The sequence below is a fragment of the Saccopteryx bilineata genome, chromosome 1 (assembly GCF_036850765.1).
Source record: "Saccopteryx bilineata isolate mSacBil1 chromosome 1, mSacBil1_pri_phased_curated, whole genome shotgun sequence".
Lineage (NCBI taxonomy): Eukaryota > Metazoa > Chordata > Mammalia > Chiroptera > Emballonuridae > Saccopteryx > Saccopteryx bilineata.
This window is the reverse complement of record NC_089490.1, coordinates 48328862-48356448: the sequence shown is the minus strand read 5'-3', so window position 1 is coordinate 48356448 and position 27587 is coordinate 48328862. Positions and strand designations below refer to the sequence as shown.

At 35.9% G+C, this 27587-nt stretch overlaps 1 protein-coding gene across 3 annotated transcripts in view; it reads left to right on the top strand.

The window, feature by feature from the left end:
• The window catches only part of COL12A1 (collagen type XII alpha 1 chain), a 125270-nt gene that overhangs the window by 76104 nt on the left and 21579 nt on the right, over positions 1 to 27587 (top strand). For all 3 annotated transcript variants that reach the window (XM_066253727.1, XM_066253717.1, XM_066253726.1), the window contains 15 exons: positions 1638 to 1777; positions 5112 to 5235; positions 5408 to 5551; positions 6945 to 7109; positions 8441 to 8479; positions 8576 to 8714; positions 11519 to 11661; positions 12060 to 12169; positions 16497 to 16646; positions 19044 to 19121; positions 20401 to 20487; positions 21867 to 21920; positions 22904 to 22999; positions 24221 to 24274; positions 24634 to 24687. In XM_066253727.1, coding sequence (XP_066109824.1) covers positions 1638 to 1777; positions 5112 to 5235; positions 5408 to 5551; positions 6945 to 7109; positions 8441 to 8479; positions 8576 to 8714; positions 11519 to 11661; positions 12060 to 12169; positions 16497 to 16646; positions 19044 to 19121; positions 20401 to 20487; positions 21867 to 21920; positions 22904 to 22999; positions 24221 to 24274; positions 24634 to 24687 — 1577 coding nt within the window. The remainder of the gene's footprint in view (positions 1 to 1637; positions 1778 to 5111; positions 5236 to 5407; positions 5552 to 6944; positions 7110 to 8440; positions 8480 to 8575; positions 8715 to 11518; positions 11662 to 12059; positions 12170 to 16496; positions 16647 to 19043; positions 19122 to 20400; positions 20488 to 21866; positions 21921 to 22903; positions 23000 to 24220; positions 24275 to 24633; positions 24688 to 27587) is intronic.

Genomic DNA, 27587 nt, shown 5'->3' with positions numbered 1-27587 from the left:
AAGTACAACTGATTGGCAATTTAATAAGTAAGAAAGGATTTATCTTCTTACTGATGTAGCCTGTTCATCATTTATAATTGACATAGAACATTTCTGATTAATTGTTCTTGTTGACGAGTTTTTAGATCAAAAGAAAAGATTGTCAGTAATTTGTTCTCCCCTCCAAGCACATTTTAGTGTGAATAAAATCAGTCATCAACTACTCCAACTTTTCAGTTGGAACCATTTTCCCCTTAATTTTGCAGATTAATATCTCACAATACCTTACACAGCCCATGGTCACATGGTGGGCAGGCCCTTCTTTCTGTGGGCTGCTGGCATCAGTGAGAGCCATAGGTCTTTTTGGCTATTTCTGAAAGCTAGTCCCGGGCCTGTGGCTTCGGAAGTCCTGGTTTCTGACCAGGGAGTGCCTCGGATTACACAAAACTGAAGCATTTCTATTTACTCAAGTCTGAGGCATAATTGTCACTTGCAATGAACTGATAAAAACATACACTATTAATGCTGGTCTCTCAGTAATTTGGGGCAGTTCTTTCTGCTTCATCAAATTAAGTTTAAAATAATTAACTACTGGTTTATTTTCCCCCCATATTCTATTTTCAGTGTTTAATAACTGAAAGCATTTCAGATTTTCAAAATATTTTTCTTTTATCTTAGAAGGCGCTAGGCTGCCACAACTTCTTTAAACCTATTAAATAAGATAAAAATTAAAAATATTATTATAAGGCAAAACAATATTGGGTTTCTTTAAATTAGATTGTTGAAAAAAAATCAGTAAGCAATTTTGGCTCATTGAATTGTTTCAATAGACTTTATTTTATAGAGCAGTTTTGATTCATAGAAAATTGAGCAGAAAGTACATAATGTTCCCATATGTTCCTGCACCCTTGTACGCACAGCCTCCCATGGCATCAACATCCCCTGCCAGAGTGGCACCTGTGTTATAATCCCTGAACCTATATTGATACATCATTATCATCCAAGGTCCATAGTTTATATTTAGGTCCACTCTTGGAATTGTATATTCTGCATGTTAAGTTTTTATAACTAACATGTTGTTAAATTTCTATTTTCAGAATTATTTTTTTAGCCTCTAAATCTAAAGATTCAATGAAAGGTATTTATTGTATTCCATCCCTTTCTTCCCTCCATACAATTCTAGGGGCCTGATTTCAAATTAAAAGACACCTTATTTGCGCCAAACTTTTTGATAAATATATACAAAAATTTTCAAACTGTTAAGTGCTGGACATAGTTGCTTTTCATTTCATTTTGTTCTCATTTGTTGTTTGAAGCTCTTTGAGGAGTTCCATGGGGAAAGAGCATGTATTTGCATAATGGGTCTAAATAGATGAAGTAATTCTAGAGCAGAAATTGAAAGCCAATCAGGCTAGTGCCTGTCATACTTCATTGTGAGTTGAACCCACCTGGGCATCATCTTATTGCTGATTCTGATCCAGGAATTCTGGGATAAGACCCAGGGTTCTGCATCTCTAAGTCGCTTCCCAGGCGATTCCGTTGCGGTGGAACCACACTTTAAGCAGCAAGGTGTGAGACTACATTTCTCAGTTGTGGAATTTCACTTGAATGAAAGAATTCATGAGGTTTGCTTCTTCCTGTGTTTTTTGTTTCTCCAGTATGCAAAGGGGCCAAGGCAGATATTGTATTCTTGACTGATGCCTCCTGGAGTATCGGGGATGATAATTTTAACAAAGTGGTAAAGTTCATCTTCAATACTGTGGGAGCCTTTGATGAAGTCAATCCTGGTGGAATTCAGGTGGGTGTTGTTTCATAGGTGACTATTCACTTGTAACGTCTTGCTGTTTTCTTTGAAATTCTCTTTTTAAGTAGAAAGATTTTTTTAGTTCAAATTATGTTTTGAATTTTTCTATTTAATATTCTCATAACACATACATTTTTGGAAGGAGTTGGGTGTAAATGATAATTTAACAGAAATAGATAATCTCTTTGGCTCGATGATATTCCTGTTGGAGATTCTGACTTTAACTTCCTGCTTAAAACTCTTGCAATGATACATTTGCATAAAAGGTCAGCTGATGTTCTGAAATTAAATGCATTGTGATTGTCACACAGTGTTAAGTCAGAAGATTCAATGATGAATAGTGACTGGAGTGGGTGTATAGAATCCTGCTGTTCCCTCTATCACAGCATTGCAGATATTACCTTGACTAGAAGAGTGATCATCATCATTATTATTTTAATTTTAATGTTTAATTTATTGTGTAGACATGCTTTCAAGTGCCCCACTCAATACAACACCTCTGCACCCTTCATCCTGCCCCCCCCCACCATGCCCCATGCAAAGTCTCTCTCTCTCTACCCGCATTTCCCTCCCTTTGATTGCTTTGACCTCCCTCCCCCTACCTCCACCCCTCTTTTCTCTCTGGCTATTGCTACCCTGTTGTCTATATGTATTTATATATGTCAAGTATATATGATTTTGGCTAATCCCTTCACCTTCTTTGATCTCATCCTCTCTTCTTCCTTCCCTTTGACAGCTGTCCATATGTTTATGGTGACCCTGGCTCTCTTTTGATTTTGTTCCTCAGTTTATTGTGTTTAGATTTCACATATAAGTGAGGTCATGTGGTATTTTTCTTTCTTTGACTGGATTATTTCACTTAGCAAAATAATTTCTAGGTCCATCCATGCCATTGCAAAAGGTAAGATTTCCTTTTTTTTGTGTGTGGTAGAGCAGCCATTATCGATTCATTTAATTCATTTGTTTTCCTAACATAACTACCAATTATCCTGCTGTGGAGTTACTCCAAAAGAATTTGTTTTACTAGAGTAGGAATTTAGAGAAGTTTATTTTTCTATGAGAGGCTTCTAAGAATACATAATTCAGAATTTAGCCATAACTCACATGTAAATCTGAGAATTTCCTTTACTATTCTCATAAACCAGTGATCTGAACACTCAAGTCCAGTGGCTCTAAACTATTTTGGGGAGGGGGACTCTTCCCAGGCCCTTCTGAGAATCTGATTAAAGCTGTTATTAGCTATTTCTTGGATTCTGCAAACTTGAAGACCTGCCTTATCTGAAGAGGCTTGCTTGATGCCTTTAGACATTCCATGCTTCTGAAGGATTTTGTATGGATTACTATTATAGAACTGGTGGATTCAGCCATTTTGGAACTGGTTTTGCAGAACCAATACCTAACTTTTTGTTGAGTTTGGTGAACTGTTGTTAAAAGGCACTTGTAATCAGGATTCTCTCTAAGGTGGGTGCCTGGGCAGCCGCCCAATGTGAAAATCACAGATTTACATTCCTTATGCTTCTTTTCTTTTTGACAGAGACAGAGAGTCAGAGAGAGGGACAGATAGACAGAGGGGGAGAAAGTTGAGGAGCATCAATTCTTTGTCGTGGCACTGCAGTTGTTCATTGATTGCTTTCTCATATGTGCCTTGATGGTGGGGGGCATCAGCAGAACAAGTGACCCCTTGCTCAAGCCAGTAAACTTGTGCTCAAGCCAGCGAGCTTGGACTTCAAGCCAGCGACCTGTGGGCTTAAGCCAGCAACCATGGGATTATTTCTATCATCCTACACTCAAGCCAGTGACCCTGCACTCAAGCTGGAGACTTCAAGGTTTCAAAACTGGGTCCTCCACATCCCAGTTCGATGCTTTATCCACTGCACCACTCCTTTTTAACGAACTGCATAATAGCACATTCTAAGAGCTCATTGTAATGTTCATCCCATCCATAGGTGAAAAAATTTGCAAGTGAGGATGCCAATCAAAAAACAATATGGAAATATCTTAAATAACAGTTTTATTGTTTTTTGTCAGGTATTAATATTTTAAAACTCATAACAATCTAATTTTATGTACCTCTTTTATTCTTAAGTATTAAATGCATGAAATAATAAACTACGTTTTGGTATATCATTTTTTATACTTAAAACAGTCATTAGGGCAGAGAACTGATTGTTAAATAATTTGAATCCCACCATTATAGTATAGCAAGTATCACTTTATATGGTCCTTGTTTTTTGCGAATCTCTTCTAACTCTATCTTTATTCTTTAATGCCAAAGACTATGTTGTGTTGTTATTCTTTTGAATTTTCTTGTTTCCTTCCCTATTCCTCATGATGAATTGTATTCTTTATTTTGTTAGTTTGTACTTTTTTATTGCAGCATCTTAAAGACATTAGGAAAATAATAGATTTTGACATAAACCATAAATAATTTCATTAAAAAAGTCTTCTTTTATGGAAGAGTACTTTATGGAATATTCTAAATTTCAAATCCCCAAATAACCCTGTGTATAATATTTGAACCCAAAATGAGTAAAAAGTCAGGCCAGTTATAGTCTCAATTCAATGTGTCAACAACCAAGCCATTTTTCCATCTTATAAAAATTTAAGATTTCTAATAAAAATAAAGAATAGTTATATATTTTATTAACTTCTATGTGACAGCTACTTTGTATATATGATTACTACATATGTCTTTAATACAACTCTAGGAAATCAGTATAATTAACTCCATTTTACTGATGAGAAAACCGAAGCCCAGCGATATTGGGAACTTACCCAATGTCACATGGCTACTAATTGGCAAAGCTAGGATTTCAGTCCAATGATTCCTGACTACAAAGTTTGTACTCTTTCCACTAAATCACACTGCCACTAAGTTTGTGATGAATGCTGATTATTTTCACACGTGATATTTTTATATTACCATAAAGAATGGTAATATAAAGAAAGGCTGTGGCCAGTGACAAGAAACAGTTGGCTGTGGAACCAGTTGCTTAGCCAACATTTGAATTCAAGATGGCATGTTCTCATTTTTAATTTTGGAACCTCTCTGCTCCCTGATTTTACCCAGCTCTTCCTATATCCTAGAAAAAGTTACCATATAAATACAATATATTTACATTTTAATATCAATTATTAATTTAATTGAAGATAAGAAATGAGATAATTTAATGAGATAACAGTAGTCAGCCCTGTAATACTAGCTATAAAGAGCTTATAATACTCTCTCAGTCCTGAGGCAGTCCATTCTGCAGCTGGAGGGGTCACTGAAAAATTGCAACATAAAGAGAGCTGACTTACCTTCATCACAACCCACATTTTCTTTCAGGTCTCATTTGTGCAGTACAGTGATGAGGTCAAGTCTGAGTTCAAGCTAAACACATACAATGACAAGGCCCAGGCCCTGGGGGCCCTCCAGAATATTCGGTACAGAGGAGGAAACACAAGAACAGGTACAGCTGATCAGAATACACACAGACCTCATTCCCCAAAGTGTTTGGAGTGGAAGAACTGAGTGTACCATCTCACTCTAATATTCAAATTCTTATCAGATGGACGTGGCTAATGGCATGTGGATAGTTTGCATTGAGGTGACACTAAAATATTCCATGCCACACTCTATAGGTAAGGCTCTCACGTTTATCAAAGAAAAGGTCTTGACCTGGGAAAGTGGCATGAGGAAGAATGTCCCCAAAGTGCTGGTTGTGGTCACAGATGGTCGGTCACAAGACGAAGTCAAGAAAGCAGCTTTCGTTATCCAGCAGTCAGGTAAGCCCAGGCACGGATTTGATGCACAGCGATTGTGCTTATTACTTTAACAGATTTAAATGGTCAGGAAGGATTGCAAAGAAACCCCCAAATTGCTGATTTTACTTTATTGTTCCTGTTTAATCTGTACTTCATACCCTTGTAATATTAACTTATATTTAATTATGGAATGGTTTGGTAATTGCTCAAAAATAACGCGGTATATAAGATGTGACTCAGGGTCTGTCAGTGAGCAAGCTGTGTTTCCTCAAGGTGGCTGCAGGCCACAGAATGCCATAATGGGATGATTCTAGAGCAGCTTTCCTGCCGTAGCAGAAGTGAGTCTTGTTGCTGGTTCCTGGGCAAAGAGAACCATAGATAGGCCTTCACTTGAGCACAGCCTTGCAGATACAGGCTTTAAGCAGATGCTGAAAGGTACCCTGCAAAGGGGGAGCAGCTAGGCCTCAGGGACGTGTCTCTGGGGTATCTTGGCAACCAATCATCCTGAGTACCTCTTGATAACACTGCCCTTTGGTTTTGTTATTTAAATTATTGGGGATGAAGCAAGGTCTTTCCAGTACTTGCATTAACACCCTGTCTGCTCCCTACCCCTTCCCCCATAGGGTTCAAGGTGGCCATATATTATGCATATGTAGTAATTGAAAAGTGCTTGTTACATGGAATTGCACTGATCTTTTTATAAATTATTGTCACTATGTTATGCACTTTGAGCAGATTTTAGCATATTTTGTGCTCCTAGCTGACTTAAGTTTGGGGTTATGAATGCTTACTCCTTATGTTGCCTTATTTATACCTAATTATGTAACTGATTCCTTATATAGTTTCTTTTTTTCACAGTCAAATCAAACTTTTGGAATGAAAACTTTGTTTATATGTATTAACTTGAATAAAAGAAAGTTATTGCCTTTGGAAATTGTAGATTCCATTTTAAAAGCGATCAAAATCCTGCCTTTGAGCATGAGTTTGTTGAGAAAATTAGTTTTAAGAATCAGATTTTTAAATTAGCCTATTCTTGGTTTCTGAGTTGACTCAGAGCATAAGCGTAAAATGGAAACGGTGCCTAAGAGTGCAGCAGAATTCACGGGTATATCAGGACTCTAGATCTATGGAAGAAAATGTGCACCATGTTAAATCTTTCTGCTATTAAAATGTTTGCCTTTTGTTAGGATTTTAGTCTAAGGAAATACAATTAAATGAATTTTACAAGCCAGAAAATAAGAAGATCTTGGAAAAGTACATATTCATTCAAAAGAGTTTATGTCAATTAAAAGGACTTGCTGCATCCACTGAGAAAATATAACACCAATTCTGATAAGACTTTATTTTGAGTTGTTTAAACATTAAAAGGTAGGAAAAGAGCTAGATGATTCACTCTCCACACACTGTTCTGCAGGGTTCAGTGTCTTTGTAGTTGGCGTGGCTGATGTTGAGTACAATGAGCTTGCCAATATTGCCAGCAAACCAAGCGAGCGGCACGTGTTCATTGTGGACGACTTTGAATCTTTTGAGAAGATAGAGGACAACCTCATTACATTTGTCTGCGAAACGGCCACCTCAAGTAAGTTGTGATCCACATGGATCCATAATCTCACTTATTTTGAAAAATAACTACTTGGTAGGACATTCTCTGTCTCATATGAGATCAAGTTTGCGCAGAAAGAGATCCTGGGAAAGCCCTTGAGAACCTGATGAATCATTGTTCCTATTGAGATCGTGCTAAATGTGTGTTATCAGAGGTACATGTTAATCCTTGAAGATGTAATGTATTCCTTGTATAGAATTAAAGTGTTTTAATACATTTTTTTCACCACTATTCCAATGCCTGTGACATTTGAGTAAATTAATTTTCAGCTTTAGGATTGCATTTATAGAAGCATTTCTGTGAGATGAACTTTTCCTTATAAGTATTCAGTGGGTATTTGTTGTCAACATTCATGCTTCAAGGAACAATGAAAAACTGACTTGTACGTGTGTGCTCCATAGAAATTTATTTGGTTCCCATTTGTTTTTCTGGTACAGATCTTTTTTGTTATACCAATATCTCAAGCTCCACTTTTAAAATACAGTGTAAGATAAAACGTTGGTTATTTTTGTTAACTCATCCTCTTTCCCATCCATTAGCATTGATTCTTGGAGTATTAGATTATGGAGATAGTTAAGTGGCTAGCGTAGGCTCTTGATCCTAGGCAGGGCTATGCTTTACGAGTGTTATATTAAAGCCTCGAAACTCTGGTGAGAGTGGCAGCAGTCAACAGATGCCAGTGCTTCAACTATGAAAACTGACCTTGATGCTCAGAGAGGAGCTGAGTGGTGAAAGGTGGGTGGGGAACTACAGTTGTCTCATTTCCTCTCTTCGTGGTCCTGAAAGCCACTGTCTGGTATCCCTGGCTCCCGGTGGGGAGCCCAGGGTGAAAACTGCTGTACACTTGTCATTGTTACACCATGTTTGGTAGGTAGGATGAGGCTCTGGAGCTTGGCAGAGAAGAGGGTTGGATAGGGACAAACTCCTTTAGCCTCAGCATAAATCTAATATTCTCTGGGTGAAAAAAAAATAGTTCTTTAATCTATTGAAAAACATATGAAATTGTTTCCATTTAATTATATTTTATTATTCTTCAAAATATTATAAAACTCTGATTGGACTGGAGAATGTTCAGAAAACATTGCTAATATGGCAATAGTATAACTTATCCTACACATGGGAAGTCTATAAGAAATCAGTTATATACAATCAGAGTAGTGTTAGGTTTTATTAATGCACAAACAATTTTATTACTTGATATACAGACACAGCTGCTTTCTGTACCTATACAATGTTTGCATATCCTTGTTGAATATCTTGTGCATCTCATCTGTGTGAGTCATACTTAAGAACACTGTGCATTGCAGGTTGTCCTCTGATTTACTTAGATGGCTACACCTCACCAGGTAAGCATTTATGAACTTGGGCTAACTTATTTCAGTATTTAAGCAATAACATAATTTAAATGAGCTCATTTCCATATTTTCTTTCCTGATATAAAGGTTTTAAGATGCTTGAAGCATACAACCTGACAGAAAAGAATTTTGCTTCCGTACAAGGAGTCTCTTTGGAGTCAGGGTCTTTCCCCAGCTACGCCTCCTACAGGCTTCAGAAGAACGCCTTCATAAATCAGCCCACAGCGTAAGTGTGACAAGGTTCTTTTTCTCACAACGTGCCAGACTTTCTTTTTGAGGCTCTTGGAATCTTTGCTGGCTTGTCGGAATCCTGGAACTTTGTTAGAAGATTCCTTATGAATGACCTAGCTTAATTTCCTTAAATGTGGTTGGGTTAAGTGTCTTCTTCCATCAAGGTCATACAGGAGAACAGGACTCAAGCCTGGCTTTTCTCAGACCAAAGAATCTCATCCTGGTTCTGCAGTATTGTAGATTCCTGACCCTTTTGAATCGAAGGCTAGGACTGTAGCTATGCTTTTTCTAAGGGAGGTTGTTTAAACAGGAAGGCAGCTTCTCACTTGGAACGTGTCTCCCTGTGGTGCGGAGGGACTGAGGGGGTACGTGCAGAATGAGAGCAGCGTTCTGTTCAGTGCTGTGACTTCCAGATGAAAGGCCATGCAGTTCTGCTGTCCGGGCTCAGAGCAGTGGTCAGTTTGTATTGGCCGCCACTCAGACGATCCATGGGGTAGCTCTAGATGTTATTTTACTCCATGAAAGTTTGCACCTGGGAACGATAACCAAAGTATGTATTTCTTACTCATTAGAATTAAAACATTGTAATCTTGAGGAATATGTGTTTGGCAACTTATGGAGAGAAAAGAACACGGAGAAATAAAGCTTTCAGTAACTCAGGACAGGGTCAGAAAATGCTGTCGTAAATTTGAAATGCTCTGGGAAAGATGATGGAAAATTCAGACTAAAACCAAAACTAATTTGTTTTAAGGAAGTAAAAATCATATTGTAGTTCCTAACACTTTTTATGTTCAACCACACTGGTCCACAGCTTTGGGGTTTTCAGTGAACCTTAATTCCCAGTGTTTAACCCTCAGTCACCTCAAGAAATGACACCTACATTTAACTAATGACAGTCTGCAGTCCTCCCAAGAGCCAGAATTTGTGATTGAAAGAAGCATAAGTACAATTCAATTATAATTTTTTTCATAGGGACTCGTTCACTGAGAAAGAAGAAGAAAAATGGGCAAGGTTAGATGTAAATTAATATGGAGATGATATTTTTAATATGGGATATTATGCAGATAGTAGGCTTTTGAACACATGAAAGCTATTATGTCACATGCTCGGGACACATGCTTTAGGAAGCAGGGCTGCACTCTATTCCTGATGTACCAGCGGTATGGTCCAAGGGCTGGAAACCTTAAGAGACATTCTGTGCCGTCTGTCAAAATTCATGGAAGAATAGTTTCTCTTGAGTCTAAGACTTGATGATCAAGGCTTTTTAAATCTACCTTCAGAAATAAAGTGTTATTAAAGGGTATCAGGAAGAAAACTAACAATTTTGCTACAATTCCCCCTGAATAATGATTGACTCAACTCTGGAAGGACATGTGGAGCCACATTTTTTTGTCTAACAGTTTTAGAGCAAAGAAACATTTCCTTTTATTTGAATTATATGCCTTTATCACCACTAAACATTTGCACATGTACATGACCTTAACATTTTTTACTGGTTTTATTTTTGGAAGCATGTAAGCTTCTGGAGATTATTTGATTTATTTTATTTCAAGGAAGGAATTTGGAAGTGTAAAAACTATTAGAGGAAGCGAGGGAGAAATTAAAAACATGCACCATCTCATGATCTCATACCCCTGACACTGGAAATTAAGTATTTGTAGTAAGATTCATCCTCTTTAAGTGATATCCATAGATATATTGTTTATCACTCTAAAATTACTATGTAATTTTATAATCATTTATGTGTCTAGAACAAATTAGTAATTAGGATAAAACACCATTTGGCAATTTCCCAGACTTTTGTGACTTTATCAGATTATAAGTAATCTCTAAGTACTCACATAAGGGACTTTTAGTGTTTGTTCTTTTGCTGCCTTTCCTACATTTTTCTCCCTCTTTTTTTTTTTCTTCTTCTTTTCCAAGTGAGAAGAGGGGCGATAGAGAGACAGACTCCTGCATGTGCCCTGACTGGGATCCGCCCAGCAACTCCCATATGGGCCTATGCTTTGCCTGTCTGTGGCCATTCTCCCAACTGAGCCATTTTTTTTTTTTCATTTTTCTGAAGCTGGAAACGGGGTGGCAGTCAGACTCCCGCATGCGCCCGACCAGGATCCACCTGGCATGCCCACCAGGGGGCGATGCTCTGCCGCTCTGGGGTGTCACTCTGTTGCGTCCAGAGCCATTCTAGCGCCTGAAGCAGAGGCCACAGAGCCATCCCCAGCGCCCGGGCCATCTTTGCTCCAATGGAGCCATGGCTGCGGGAGGGGAAGAGAGAAACAGAGAGGAAGGAGGGGGGGAGAGGTGGAGAAGCAGATGGGTGCCTCTCCTGTGTGCCCTGGCCGGAAATTGAACCCGGGTCCCCCACACGCCAGACCCATGCTCTACCGCTGAGCCAGCCGGCCAGGGCCCCAACTGAGCCATTTTTATTGCCAGAGGCAGAGGCTGCAGGGAGCCATCCTCAGCACCTGGGGCCTGTGCACTTGAACTTGAGCCATAGCTGCAGGAGGAGAAGAGAGAGAGAAGGGGGAGGAGGAGAGGTGGAGAAGCAGATGGTTGCTTCTTCTGTGTGCCCTGACTGAGGATTGAACCTGGAAATCAAACCCAGGACATCCACATACCAGACCATGCTCTACCACTGAACCAACTGGCCAGGGCCTCTCCTTCTAATATGTAGCCGGATTATTATAAGTTATTTCTAAGACTACCCATAATAAACTTCTGTTCCAAAGATTTAAAATATTCTCTATTTCTGATGAGAAGTCCTTATTAATTAATTCATTTATTTGTTTTATCTAATAGAGAGCTACACCCAAATGGACTCCCTCCTTCATACACGATTATATTATTGTTCAGACTTCTCCCAGAAACTCCCAATGACCCTTTTGCAATTTGGCAAATCACAGACAGAGACTACAAACCACAAGTTGGACTGATTGCAGATCGTAAGGATTTTTATCTTATTTTGAGGCACATGTGTTCATCTTGCTTATCATGTTTTCTCTTTAAGAATCTTCTCAATATACAGAGTGAGGCAAAAGTAAGTTTACAGTTGTGAATATGCAAAAGAGAGTTTATTTTTGTATTATTATTTATTAATTATTGTATTATTTTCCACACAAACAACTCTAAAACTTTTGCTTCACCCTGTATATATTTACTTGGTATATGCTTCTATATTTAAAGTTTTAAAAATGTAACATATTAGTAAATATTCTAGTCATGTTTATCTCAGCTAAAATTATTGAATTTTGACATCTTACCAAAAAGAATCATATGTTAATACTTTCAATATAAAGTGTACCATGCATGTGATTTAGTAAAAATTATGTGTTGATTACAGCTTCTAGCAAGACATTATCATTTTTTAACAAGGATACAAGAGGTGAGGTACAGACTGTCACATTTGACACAGAAGAAGTGAAGACATTATTTTATGGAAGTTTTCATAAGGTAAAAAGATTATCTAGTTATTTATAAAAGAAGAATATGATTTATAATTTTAAATTAATTTCTTTTATTATTTATTAACATGTCATGTTAAATTGGTAGAAACATAACTATATCTTTAAAAAAATCTTATTTTAGAGAATTTGATTAATTAAAAGAAAACCCAAAATAAAACAATTTTACTATTCAAAAGATAACTATTATTAACATTTTGATATAAGAATGAATGCCTATTTTTTCTATCTACCATTTTATTGTGAATCATTACATCATTTTATTTCCAAACTTCATTTTTTATTATATTTTAATTGATAGAATTATTTCATAGAGCTGCTTCTTCCCTACCTGTTTATTATAAAGTTACAGATATGCCAGTCTAAAAGTTTTTATTATCTACCAAAATAATAAAGATAAATGTTTCTATGATTAGATTTACATGAATACACTTATGAATTCTCTAAAATATCTTATTATAAACATTCTAAAATTCTTGTAAGATTGCCTATATTTGTTGGTCTTAATATTTTGTTTGTCAACATCCAAGGATAATGAAGACTTTCTGTAAGGTTTTTAAAGGATGATTAATTGAAAAGAATACTGAAGTTTGGGATATTAGAAAGTAATAGAACAATCAAGGTTAAGAGTTGACTTTTTAATAGTATTTCTTTATCCACGGGTTGACAGGAGGAATACCTCTGGTTGCACAAGTGGTCTAAAGTCTCTCTAGGATAGCGGTCAGTGAGTTAGTCCCGTACACAGAAGACAAATATTTCCAGTTCAATCTGATTTTCAAATGAAAATTGAAGAACTCGTTCTTATTTAAGTAGATTTAGCTTTATTTTTTGCTGATTCTATTCCCAAGAATTTGGTTTCTTTCCAGAATGTTTTTCTTATTCATGAATTAGATTCTTAATAAGGATGGCAAGGGACTCTTCTGGAGCTCAAAGAGGCTTCATGATATGCACATTAATGAGGAGCAAAATACAATGAAGGAAAAGCAAAGGTCTTTTAGTAATAATGGCATATCCGCTTAACAGTTTATTGGCTTTCATGGTGAAGTGTAGTAAAAGAAATGTCTCATCATTGGGAAAGCAAATTCTTTTTTGACAAATATTATTAGCTTCAGCTGCTCCTTATCTGATAATAAATGTTGGATTTGCCAAAGTTCTTATGAGCTTTTTTGGCTCATTGATATACCTATTAAACTTACATTTGAGTAACTTGTTAAAAAGGACTATTTTATTTTTCCTTCCACATCCACTGAAGATATTAGAAATTTAATTTTCTATCAGCCAACTGATAACTATTTATTTTTTAAATTCAAACTTTTATTGAAAACTTTATTTTACTTGGGCAAAAAAAAAATGGCAGAATTTTTCAGAGGTCTATAGTGATAGTTGATTATTGCAAATCAAGATAATTTTTGGCATTCCTTCTTTATTTGTCTTTATACAAAGGTTTCTTAGTTTTAGATTTTTCTTTTAACAAACTCTCTTCTCAAATACTATACCTTCTTTTTCCATAATATGTTTCTTTTATTTTTTAAAAAATTTATTTATTTATTTAAAAATTCTTTTTTTAATTTAAATTTATTGTGTTGACATGGTTTCAAGTGTCCCACTCAATATAATACCCTCTATATTGGGGTATATAATACCCTCTATATGGTGCCCCCATGCAAAGTCTCTTTCCACTCCTGTTTCTTTCCTTCTCCCTCCCTCCCCCTATCTCCATCCTCCCTTTCCTTCTGGCTATTGCTACCCTGTTTTCAGTATATATGTGTTATGTATATATGATTTTGGCTAATGTCTTTACCTTCTTTGACCTCATCCCCTCTTCCCCCTTCTCTCTGACAGCTGCCCACCTGTTTCCTGTGACCCTGCCTCTCTGGCCCTGATTCTGTTTCTATTTTGTTCCTCAGTTTGCTGTGTTCATTAGATTCCACATACAAGTGAGATCATATGGTATTTGTCTTTCATGGTTTCTCTTCTACTTTTTCACTGTACTCTTTTTCCTCTTCCATTCCTTTACCCCATTCTTGTCACCTATTCTCATTTATTCTATCAAGTGCCAAGTTCAGTCACTATTAGCTATTTATATTCTTTACTGATTTCAGGATTCAAACACTCATCTTTCATTTCTCATTTATACTGGGAACTGAACTCTTTCAATCTGATAGCAGAGAATGAGTGAAAATGACATGCAAGGAGCTCTTGGGAGAGAAGAGATATGCCACAGAGAAAATGAGTATTCAGAGTAGCAAAGCTGTTGTTTGGTTCCCAATCCTCACATGGGGCACCACTTACTGTTGTGACAGTGACTACTCGAAGTCCACATGAAATGCACCGAGGGGCTGAGGGGAGCCAACAGGCCTGAACAGCAGATTGAAGGACTGAAGCCCCATCTTCAGTCCTATTCAGATATTTATATATATTAGCAAGTCCAAATAACTCAGGGAAACTGACAGCAGAAGTTCTCAGGGGGTGAAGCAAAGTGCAAGGAACATGTTGACTCCTAATCTCTGTTCTGTGAGCCTAAACATTTTCTTGTTGCTAAATCTTATCCTGCTGTTTTGCTGTTTCCAGCATGCACTGTTTCCAGTACAAGGTTAGAGAGGTCCCTGGAGTCTTATCCACTCAGGGCTTTTGCCCTAGGACACCTCACTGTCTCTAATTGTTATCCTAACTCTGAAAGTCTTCACAATATATTCCTACAGGGATAGGCTAAAAGAGCTTAAGTAGGGAGTGGCAGACAGCTATTGCTTCTTGAAAATTCTCTTGAAAAGTTTTTTTGTGTCTCCAGTCTATTATAACAGATGACATAGATCCAAGTGAGAAATTTGTAATAAGAGGAAAAAGAGGAATAGATGAAAAATAAAGTTTTAGGAAGTGGTGGAACTTTGGATGGGAAAGGAGGGGGAAAGAGTGTTCCTATTTCTTTCTGCTAGTCTATGACCAACAAGGTTTCATAGTTCAGAAACAGTCCTTAAGCATTTAGGACAATGGCCTGTAGACGAAGACTCCTCCAAAATGTAATTATGCATGTGTTTAAAATAAAACATATGGAAGAGACCATGGCAAAGTATGTTTTTAACATGTGCTTTGTATGGTTGGCCTTAAATGAGCAGTGTATTTAGAACATTTTTGTTACAAATTAAAAGTTTTGATTTTGAAATAATTTTTGAATACTATAATTTCTTCAAATACTTTGTAATATTTGCCTCTGAGATTGTTTCTACAAGAACCAACAAATGGGTGTAAGTTCTGACTAGAAAATAAATGTCTTGGGAGTGGTTGTATAATGGTTTGCTTGAATTCAGTGTTAGATGATTGTGTTGTGGGCGTTTAAAGTCTCTTTATTTTTAGTAAGATATGTATTACTTCTATATAAATGCAATGTACAACTCATGTTTACCATTTACAAATGCAATAAATTAGTGTTTTGATGGTGACTTTCTGTGGGAAAAATATTTACTGTTAAAAAAAAAATCTCTAGAGATTGTTCTTATGCTTATTGTCTGAAAGTACTTAAAAGAATTTCTCTTCCTTTTGACTTGGAGCCCAACTTTTAAAGTAATCATTAAGTGCTTACTGGAGTATTTGTGCTGTGATAAGTATAAACTATCAGCATAATTGTAAACTCCAACATTAACTGCCACCATTCTTTACATTGTTGAAATACAAATGTTTTGTTAATAATCTGTACTAATAGATTTCTTAAGATTCCAGATGTATTAAATATCAGATAAAAAGTAAATAAGCATAAAATTTTTTAGTTGTCAGGAAGTTGAATCTTGAGTCTACTGATTTCCAGAACTGAATCTGTATAGAAGACATATACTAGTTCTTACTGTATTAGGTATCTATATAGTATGCAAGTTCTTTTTAAATGAGATTAGGAAATAAATTAAGTATTCAATTTAGCAAAGTCAGTGGAAGACATTTGAAGCTCCTTTTGACTGAATATAATGAAATATTATTGACTTATTAACTTGTATTTGAACAGTTCTTTATAGTTTACAGAGTATCTCAGAGTCAACTGCATTTTCTCTAGTCATCTCAGCAAGAGTACATGGTGGGAAAATAAGAAATTATGCATTTACATATTGATGAAGGAAATTGAGACCTAGAGGAGTTAAGTGGGTCATTTGATTTGATATATATAAATGGAATGACATTGTAATCTGGTATTGGATTTTTAGTCTAAAACTCTTCATTTAGGGTGACAATAACTTAAAGAACACATTTTTAAAACTGGGATCTAGCATATGAAGAAGTCAGCCAATTTTTTGGTGGTAGAAAATTTATAATGGAAAAATGATCTTTTTTAGGTTCATATAGTAGTGACCTCAAAAAGTGTTAAGATTTACATCGACTGTTATGAAATTATAGAAAAAGACATCAAGGAAGCTGGAAATATCACAACTGATGGTTATGAAATTCTTGGTAAACTACTTAAAGGGGAGAGAAAATCAGCCACAGTAAGTAACACATTTTTATTTTTCTTGGTCTCTTGCGTTAAGATTGAAATGACTTTTTTTTAAAGTAATAAGTGAATATTTTTCTCAGTGAGTTTAAATTGTTAAAATTTTTGTTCAGAATGAAACATTTAAAAAGTTGCATTCATAAAATATTCTACTGACAGAATATAATAATATGCTTTATGGCTAAAAACAAAACAAGATGTCAAGGCAACAGAACGCCATGTAGTCATCTTGAAATAGGATCAAATTGGAGAGTACAACATAAGTCGCTGCCAAGATAATCAGTGAAATCTAAAATTATTATTTTTTTGTTCTTCAAAGAGAGTAATTGTTAATACAAATTTGTGCAGTTGGGACATTAAGCATTTGTGGACATTGGCTGTGACCATCACTGGAGCCCAAGCTTTCTCGCAGAGGAGTCATCGTCTGTCTCCGAGGGAAGATCAGTGTAATTGAGCAGCCAGCTGACCGCATTACTCACAAGTTTCCCTGGCTCATGTTTGAGGCAGGAGTATGCCAACCCTATTTACAATTCTATCTAGTCATAAAATTTTAAATTGAAGGTTTACACTGTACCAAGCTAATTAAGTTCATATTACATGTCAATCAATAATAACAGCATTCTAAAAACAAGTCTTCTATCTTTGGCTTCTATTATTTTTCTAATTACATTTATTCAATTTAGCTTTCTTCCCTAGACAGAATTTTCTTCTCCTAGATTAAAAAGTGAAATTTTTATTCCACAATGTAAAAATAGTAAGTGGAAGTTTAATACAAGTGTGATTAAAATTCAGACTTTTTATTGAATATTTCATTTGATATATATACTTTTTAAAAGTTTATTTCTGTATTCTTAGCACATGCCAGGATTTTTACAGAGACAGAGAGAGTCAGAGTGAGGGATAGACAGGGACAGACAGACAGGAATGGAGAGATGAGAAGCATCAATCATTAGTTTTTCGTTGCGCATTGTGACACCTTAGTTGTTCATTGATTACTTTCTCATATGTGCCTTGACCGCGGAACTTCAGCAGATCTAGTAACCCCTTGCTTGAGCCAACGACCTTGGGTCCAAGCTGGTGAATTTTTGCTCAAACCAGATGAGCCCACACTCAAGCTGGCAACCTCCGGGTCTCGAACCTGGGTCCTCCGCATCCCAGTCCGATGCTCTATCCATTGCGCCACTGCCTGGTCAGGCTATTTCATTTGGTATTTAAATAGAAAACTATATCAGGGTTTTTTTTTAAGATGACCTTTTTCTTTTTTATTAGAAGAGCTTTATTTTTAAAATGTAGAAAACTAGTATATATAGTTAGCCCCCTGTATTTGCCGATTATGTATCCATGGATTCAACCAACTGATGGAAAATAATTAAATAAATTCCAAAAAGTTTATCCCTAAGCAATTCAGTATAACAACTATTTACACAGAATTTACATTATATTAAATATTTTAAGAAACCAAAAGATGATTTAAAGTATACTGGAGGATGTGCACAGGTTATATGTAAATACTAGGTCATTTATATAAATGACTTGAGCATTTTTGGATTTTGGTATTCACGGCGGACGCTGGAACCAATCCCTCTGTGAATACTAGTTGAAATAATTAGGCTGAAGGTAATCATTAAAAATATAAGTCAGCTCCTAGGTAAAAAATTATAAAGAGTATCAATTTTAGAATAAATGCAGAATGACTTTTGAAATTTTATTTTAATATTTTTACAAGGATAGACTTTTTTTTTTAAGTGAGAGGAAGGGAACTAGAGAGATAGACTCCTGCATGTGCACCAACCAGGATCCATCCAGCAACCCCTGTCTGGGGCCGAGGCTCGAATCAACTGAGCTATCTTAAGTGCCTAGGACCAAACCAGTTGAGCCACTGACTTTGAGAGGGGAAGAGAGAGAGATGGGGTGGGGTAAGGGAGGAGAAGAGAAGCAGATGGTCACTTCTCATCTGTGCCCTGACCAGGGATCAAACCTGGGATGTCAATATGTCAGAAAGCTCCACTGCTGAGCTAACTGGTCAGGGCCAAGGATAGACCTTAAAAGTTGATTTAAATATTTGTTGTTTTAAAATTCTTAATGAAATAAATTCTCAATTAAATAAAAAAATTAATATTCTCATAAAAAATAAAACTGAATCAAACATTTTATTTTAGACAAGGAAGTGAAGCCGAAGTGGGATTTCACATAAGCATTTGCTTTACTCTCTCCTTCTCTTAGGCATAAGTTTTTATGTTCTTTTCTTATGCAGTAAGGATCTCATTACGCTCAAGGGCTTGCACTCTTGAGACAGTCTATGTAAGAAGTTGGCAAAGGTTAAAATGCAGAAACGTTAATATACAATGTTTCTCATGCATCTTTAGCTGATATTGTTATTGGTTGTTTGCAGTTCCAAATCCAGAATTTTGATATTGTCTGCAGTCCAGTGTGGACCAGTAGAGACAGATGCTGTGATATTCCCTCTAGGGTAAGTAAAATGGAATGAAATCCTGTGGCAGTTTTAATAGTCCCCCTGGAGTAAGGGATGCAGATTCGGATGGTCTGGAAGAGGAAGTAGCACTCAGTAACTTTGTCTCCAGGATGCAGGCATTGTGTGCACGCTAATCAGCTGCCAGAGTTCAGGCCAGTGACCCCAATCTTGGAAGCCAAGAATGCATAAGACACATCTGGAAATTCTCCCAAGGTGGTCGCACATAGTTAGAAAAGTCCTACTGAGTCAGCATGTTTGACATACCCACTGATTGCAAATCCTTTCTATTGTTTGTAAAATCTCAGCATTTTACAGAATAAGCCATCACCTTTCTGGACATTTATAGTTTATGACTAACCATATTTATTGATGAGATGGCTCATCCCCATAGTATGTGTGTGGTGGTAATAGCTAAGAAGTTGAATACTGATGATGGACTTGAAGTGTTTGGCAAGCAATGAACTGCATACATCCACAGGATGAGTGTGCATTTATTTACTCAACAAATATTGAGCACCTATTATAAGACAGGCACTATTCTGTGTGCTAGGGTTAGTGAAAGGTGAATATTCTAGTGAAAGGCACGGGGAGAGAAAGAATTAACAAATAGATATAGACTACACTATAGAGTGAAAAGTCCTAATATGAAGAACAAATCAGGGTAAAGGGATTGTTTGATAGCCAGGTGAGTACCGTCAGCCCTCAGTGATGAGGTGAGATTTAACCAGCAACCTGAATGGAGTGTGGGAACAAACAATGTGGATTATGGAGTCAGAGAGAACTATAAATGCAAAGGTCCTAAGGCCAGAAGGTACCATATGTATCTGAGAAATATTAAATAGACTGGTGGGCTGGGGCAGGGGCTGGAGCGGAGTGAATGGGACAGGGAAAGTGGGAGGCAATGAAATGGCCTGGGGGGGGGGGGTTGCTGTTTGCAGAGCATGTAAGACCTTATAGGCCATGGAAAAGATTTTAAATTTAAACCAAATGAAAATGGGCATTGATTTCTGAGATAGTCAGCATTTCTCCAAATTAGAGAAAATTAGATTAAATTGCCCGTGGTCCCAGTAGTGATTTTGTAAACATTTCTTTGTTATGTGAGGTTTCTGAAAGTAAGAGGTCAAATGTAAAATAAATACTTAAAGAAGCAAAGACCATGATGATAACTAAAAAGTATTTCTGCGCATTGGGGAACAGAATTCCTTGTGCAAATAGGAGGTGGGGGATGGGATTTCCCCCCTCAAGTCATACGTAAATATGCTTTTCAAAATTTCAGAGAGACGAAGCAAAATGCCCTGCTCTTCCGAATGCTTGCACGTGTACACAGGACAGCGTTGGACCCCCAGGACCACCAGGCCCCGCCGTAAGGAAACTGAAATAGTCCTGCTTTTGCTTGTGAAAGTTTTGGAGCAATCATTCTTTTGCATAAAATGCTTTTAGCTCTCTGTGTTTTCTGGGGCAGGGCAAGTCATATTGCAGACAACTTTTGTGGTAGATTTTGATGGAGTAAATCAAGAAGAAAATTTAAACACACTTCTTCATTCATGTAGGAATGAATAATATCAGCTTAATGTTCAAGAGCTTTTCTTTTAAAGATGTGAATCTAGCTTTCCATCTGTAATCACATGATTGTGTAAATTCCTTGTACTTCCTGAAAGCTTCTTGTGTGTATTTCATGGAGTTACAGTTAGTTGAGTGGCTGACCCAAGAACAACTTGTTTAAAATAAGGATGTGTGTGCCTTATGTAGTGGACATCTCATGAGAATAATATATGAAGATGGTGCATGTGTGATGACATCATAAACTCTGGTTTAAAGTATTGGGATTCGGAATAACTTGAATGAGAGGATTATGAATAGGTATACTCATTGAGGAAGGGGAGACCAAGAAATTGCAAAACAGAACATTGAAGATTATTTAGTGATACATCTCATTAATCAATGTGGAACCCTTTGATCCAGGCAATCTAACATCTGATTTAGGCTGGTTTTATAAAATGGTAGTGATACTTCTAGTCCCTGTTGGCCTATTTGAAGAAAATGATTAATTTACATAGGAACAACTCAGAGATTTTTTAGAACACCTAATTTTGCTATAGCAAATAATGTAAATTGATTTTAGGTTAATTACAAACCAGCTTCTCAAGTGCAGAATTAAAATGTCACTGGAGTCACCGTAATTTCTATTGATTTATATTTGTAATCATAAAAAGTATATCTCAGTGTGACTGAGATGTTTTAGAGAAGTAGAGATTTTTTCTCTCTAATTGTAAGATAACATTATTGGCTATCACTATCATATTTATTTCTTCTTTGTTCAGTAGTCTCTGAATTCCTGTTACTAAACTATATATTTTGAGATTCTGAGAGATTCAAAATACTCTTCTTTTTGCATTCCCTGAAGAATGCATTCATATAATTCCAAAGCTCATTTTTCTCTTTATTATATTTTAAATAATGCTTCCTTTTTCTAGCAGACTTTGAATTTTTAACTAAACTTGAAGATTTTCTAACAATTAAGAAGAGCTTACTCAGAATGTAAAAATAAAACTTAGGATGCACAGAGTTTTGAAATTCTCTTCCCCCACATATTTGTATGATATATAGTATTTAGTATCTTGTAAGCGGCTGCAAAAGTATTGATTGTTTGGAGAATGCATTGTTTCTTAAAGCAATTTTTATATATTAACTTCCTACTTTCTTTACATTTACCCTAAAATGTGCTCTTACTATGTATTTTAGGGAGGACCTGGTGCTAAAGGTCCCAGAGGTGAAAGAGGTATCAATGGGGCTATTGTAAGTATATTTTAGAGTGTATTTTAATTTTCTTCTATAAGTTGCAGTCTGTTCAAGTTTCCACTAAGGAGGTATATGACCTTGAGCAAGTTAGTTCAGGTTTAGTGTGCCTTAGGCAATATAATTACCTCTGTCTTGTCTCTGGATATCAAAATAATGGATTAGAGAAAGAAATGTACAGGACATCTCACTGCTATAGGAGGTGCACATCGGAATCTACAGAAGAACCTATGGGCTCTATTGGAACAGAGGGAATAGAGGGGTGACCCGGCCATCAAACAGAAGACCCCACAGGAGCAAAGTCCCGCTAGAGACCTGGAGAGGGCCGAGCACAGTGCAGCCGCTCTGCTTTTCACCTGTCTCAGGAGGAGCTGAGCAGCCACACACACCTTCACAGGGGTCGCCGGCCCCATTTGTCAGTTTCACACAGTTTTCCATGAAACAACTTAAGCTTTTTAAAGGGACTATATGATGAAGATAATGCGTAGCTTTTTGCTATAATATCACCAATGATAAGCTAGCCCAGTTAGGAAAGGGTGAGGCTGGGATGCTAACCCAGGTCTGTCTGACTCTGTCTGTGCCTTTTTCACCTTGCAGAGAAGCTCCAACACAGAGTATCTGCTCTGGATGTCTGTTCTTTCCTCGCTTAATTCATATGTATTTTAATTCCAGAAATAAACCCAAGTCTAAGAGAAATCAGGACTGGCTTAAAATAAATAAAATTCAATAACATTTGAACTTTTATCTCATGAATACATGAATATAAATATCTGAATATATCAATATTATATTCAATATATTTTATTTCTTTGAAAAATCTACTTCTAACAGGACTTTCTGGAAATTTAAGTGTTCTTGTGAATTTATTTCGTTTTCCAATTGTTTTTATATGAAGAATTCTATGAAAGCAGGTGTTTGACCTGATATTAGCACTGGATGAACATGACATGACTATGTGGTTGTTTCTCTCTTGTGTATTTTAGGGGCCCCCTGGCCCTCGTGGGGATTCAGGTCCTCCAGGCCCCCAGGGTCCTCCAGGCCCCCAGGGCCCTAATGGACTCTCTATTCCGGGAGAGCAAGTAAGCACAAAGTTTTTCTGTATTAAATAAGGGTGATTAATACGGAGCTTAACTGGAACATTCTTTTTCCATGTTTTGCCAAATGTTAATGTTTTCTCAGAGAACTCAACAAAGTTAGTCATTGAGATGACTTCCTGCAATGACTATTATTTCAGATATGTAAATAGTATATGTAATAATATATAACTGTATAGAAATAGTTTATTTGACCTATAAAAACTTCTTTATAAGTAATATATATATATATATATATATATATATATATATATCCTTCAAGATACTGAAAGCATTGAAATTGCTTTAATCTGTGGCAGCTCTGAAATCCTTTTCTAATATGTACTTACAACTGCAAGGCAAACTTGTGTTATTTATCTAGGTCATTGCTTTAAATTTTTTTTTTGAATAAAATGTTTACCTTTTATTCCAAATGCTAATCTGAAGTTATAAAAGATTTTTTACCTTTTAAGGCTTATATTTTATTTAACTAACTTTTTTCTATATCTTAAGGTAAAACAAATACAGTATATGAATAAAAATCAATGGCTATATAGTTCTTAAATTTAAGTCTAACCTCCCTTTTAAGAAGACAGATAAAATTTTTTTGGTGTTTAAAGAAAAAAATCTATATCAGATATAACTAGAAATGAGACATGTGAAGGAACAGGTATTTCTAGCTCAAGAGGGTTTAATATGTCTACTTTTAGCTTATTTCCAAAAGAAAGTTTTCAGAGCTTTTACCTTCCTTTTTAATACTACTATTAAACTAAGTTTATCAGTTTTAATTAATTCAACTTTGCCTTTGTAACAAGTGTCTTCAAACATGTAGTTATAAATACCGAATTGTTATATTTTTAGAATATTTTATCAAATACCTATTAAAATTAGCACCAAATTAAATGTATTAAGTACAAAATAGTTTTTCCCTTCAAATTGTATTTCTATGAAAATCCTTTATGTTAAATATTATTTTAAAGTAGGTAGGTATATTATTCCATAACTATATAAAATTATTGCATAACATTATAAGTGGAAGTTATAATATGGTGTTTGTACTTTAAAGATTAAGCATCAATACCAAGAAATGATTTATTCATCTCCCTTCAAAACCATTCTTAGATTGAATTTATGAAGTAATGAAGATCTCAGAGATGACTCATGTCTTCCCTTTTCACTTAATCTCTGTAAAACGCCTGGGAATTGTTTTCCCACTGCTTTCTCTAGGGTCGCCAGGGGATGAAGGGTGATGCTGGAGAGCCAGGACTTCCGGGCCGAACAGTGAGTTTTTCTTTAAAAGTTGCCTTTCTTTCACTGGTCAAATGTTATTTGAAAAGCTGCCTTTGCAGTGCCTCAAAAGGTGAACCAAGGTTAAGCAGAAGCCTGGCTATGTCCTTCACATTGTTTCCATTTTATACTCTTATCTTAATCCTCAAGCTTGCGCTTGTCAGTTTATGGATCTGCTTGGTGGCTAAGTATCTACAATATGGCTGACACTGTGCTTGGTTCTAGTTTTCTGTTTCTTTACAGAGTCCCTGAACTTTCTTTTATTTTTAAAAATATTTTAGGGAATAACAAGTATCTTTTCCCACACAGGAAGTACATTACAGTGTTCCACGTGTTTGTTTCTGTTCATGTAGGGAAGCCCAGGACTACCTGGCCCACCAGGACCCATGGGACCTCCAGGAGATCGAGTAAGTTTGCCTGAGCAAGCTATAATTATGTTGAACGTGATATCACAGTGCTACTTACTATTTAAGAACCCTCCACAATTTGTTTGCATTTTGGAAAGTAGAGTTTACATATTTTGTTGAAGACTGAAAAACTATTATCAGTGGACTAACGTTAGATCAGACTCAAGGTCTTGGCAGGGCATTAGGAGGGTATTTGAAATTATATGTCCTTAAATTTAAAAATTAGTGATATTTTAAAATTTATCAGATTTAAAAAAAAAGAAAGTCCATAAAAGGAATTTTAGCTGATTAGCAGAAGATTTAAGATTTCTACCAGATTGTTTTAAATTCTAAAATTAACATCTTTGTTATGGGTCAACTTTTAATGTGATTCTGAGTAATCTTTATTTCCAGAGCACTTTTTATGAAGTCAGTACCTCCTCTCTAACATCTTTAGAACTCAAATACCACTTTTAGGTCTTGATGATGGAATGGATAACTAGTACTTAGTAGGGATTTTGCCTATTTTTGGACAGCTTTCAAGTTTGCTTTTGACTTACTATGGACAGTGTAGGAAATCCAGTCTTTTCTAGGATAAATAAATGAATGACACAGTAAACATGGCCTCTATGCTGTGTTCAATATTATAGAAATATTTGGTTTCATAGAAAACCATGACTATTTTAATGAGATATTTTTTAATTTAGAAAATTAAATTTAACAGGGTGACATTGATCAGTAAGAATATATAGGTTTCAGGTAAACATTTTTATATCATTTGAACTGTTGATTATGTTATATCCTCATCACCCGAAGTCCAATCATTTTCTGTCATCTATGATTTGTCCCTCTTTACACCCTTTCCCAACCCCTCCCTCACATCCCCCTCCCCTACACACCCTTCCCCTGGTAACCGCTTCACTTTTATCTGTCCATGAGTCTCAGTTTTATGTCCCACCTATTTGTGAAACCATACAGTTCTTAGCTTTTTCTGACTTACTTATTTCACTCAGTATAATGTTCTCAAGGTCCATCTATGTTGTAAATGGCACCACATCATAATTTTTTATGGCTGAGTGGTATTCCATTGTATATATGTACCACATCTTCTTTATCTAATCCTGTATTGAAGGACACTTTGGTTGTTTCCATGTCTTGGCTATTGTGAAGAATGCTGCGATGAACATGGGGGTGCATGTGTCATTACATACCAGTGTTTTTGAATTTTGGGGGTAGATATCTTGTAGAGAGATTGCTGGGTCATATGGAAGTTCTAGTCTTACTTTTTTGAGGAACTACCCTACTTTTTTCCGACTTGCATTCCCACCAACAGTGGATGAGGGTTCCTTTTTCTCCACAGCCTCTTCAACACTTGTTATGACCTGTCTTGTTAATAGACAGTCTAACAAGTGTGAGATGGTATTTCATTGTACCTTTGATTTGCATTTCTCAAATAGCTAGTGAAGATCAGCCTTTTTTTATATATCTGTTGGCCATTTGTATGTCCTCTTGGGAGAAGTGTCTGTTCATGTCCTCTTCCCATTTTTCTATTGGATTGCTTGCTGGTTTGTTGCTGAGCTTTGTGAGTTCTTTATATATTTTGGATATTAACCCCTTATTTTGAAGTTCTTTGCAAATATAATCTCCCATTTAGTTGGCTGCCTATTGTTTTGTTGTCAGTTTCTTTGGCTGTGCAGAAACCTTTTAGTTTGATACAATGCCATTCATTTTTGGCTGTGCAGAAACCTTTTAGTTTGATACAATCCCATTCATTTATTTTTGCCTTTGGGGTCAAATTTATAAATTATTCTCTACGGCCACGGTCCATAAGTTTAATACCTATGTTTTCTTCTATGTAATTTATTGTTTCAGATCTTATATTTAGATTTTTTTGATCCTTTTTGAATTAATTTTTGTACAAGGGGACAGGTGTAGTCATTCTTTTGCACCTAGCTTTCCATTTTCCAAGCACCAATTTATTGAAGTGGCTTTCTTTTCTCCATTGTGTGTTTTTGGCTCCTTTGTCAAAAAGTATTTGTCTATATATACAGTATGTGGTTTTATTTCTGGGTTCTCAATTCTATTCCATTGGTCTGTGTGTCTGTTTTTCTGCCAATACCATGCTATTTTGATTATCATTGTTCTGTAGTATAATTTGAATTCAGGAAGTATGATACTTCTGGCTTCATTTTCTTTCAGGATTGTCTTGGCTATATGGGGATTTTTATAGTCCCATACAAACCTGGTGATTTTTTGTTCTATTTATTTAAAAAATAACATTGGAATTTTAATGAGGATTGCATTAAATTTGTATATTCCTTTGGGTAATAAACAAATGCTTCCAATCCATGAACATGGAATATTTTTCCATTTCATTGTGTCTTTTTCAATTTCTTTCAATAATGTTTTATAGTTTTCAGTATATAGGTCCTCCACATCCTTTGTAAAATTTATTCCTAGGTATTTTATTTTCTTGTTGCTGCAACTGTAAAAGAATTTTTTTTTTTTTTTTTACTTCACTTTCCGAAGTTTCATCCTTGGCATATAGGAAAGCAATCAACTTTTCTATATTGATTTTGTATCCTGTGACTTTATTGTATCAGTTTATTATTTCTAATAGTTTTTTTTGGTGCAGCCTTTGGGTTTCCCTATATACAGGATCATGTCATCTGCAAAAAGTGATACTTCATTTCTTCTTTCCCAATATGGATGCCTTTTACTTATTTCTCTTGCCTGATTGCTCTGGCTAAAATTTCTAGAACTATGTTGAATAAGAGTGGAAAAAGTGGTCAGCCTTGTCTTGTTCTTGTCTAGAGGAAAAGCTTTTATTTTTTTTTTAGCATTTAGTATGGTATTAGCTGATGGTTTGTCATATACGACCTTTATTATGCTGAAGTATTTTCCTTTTATCTAATTTTATT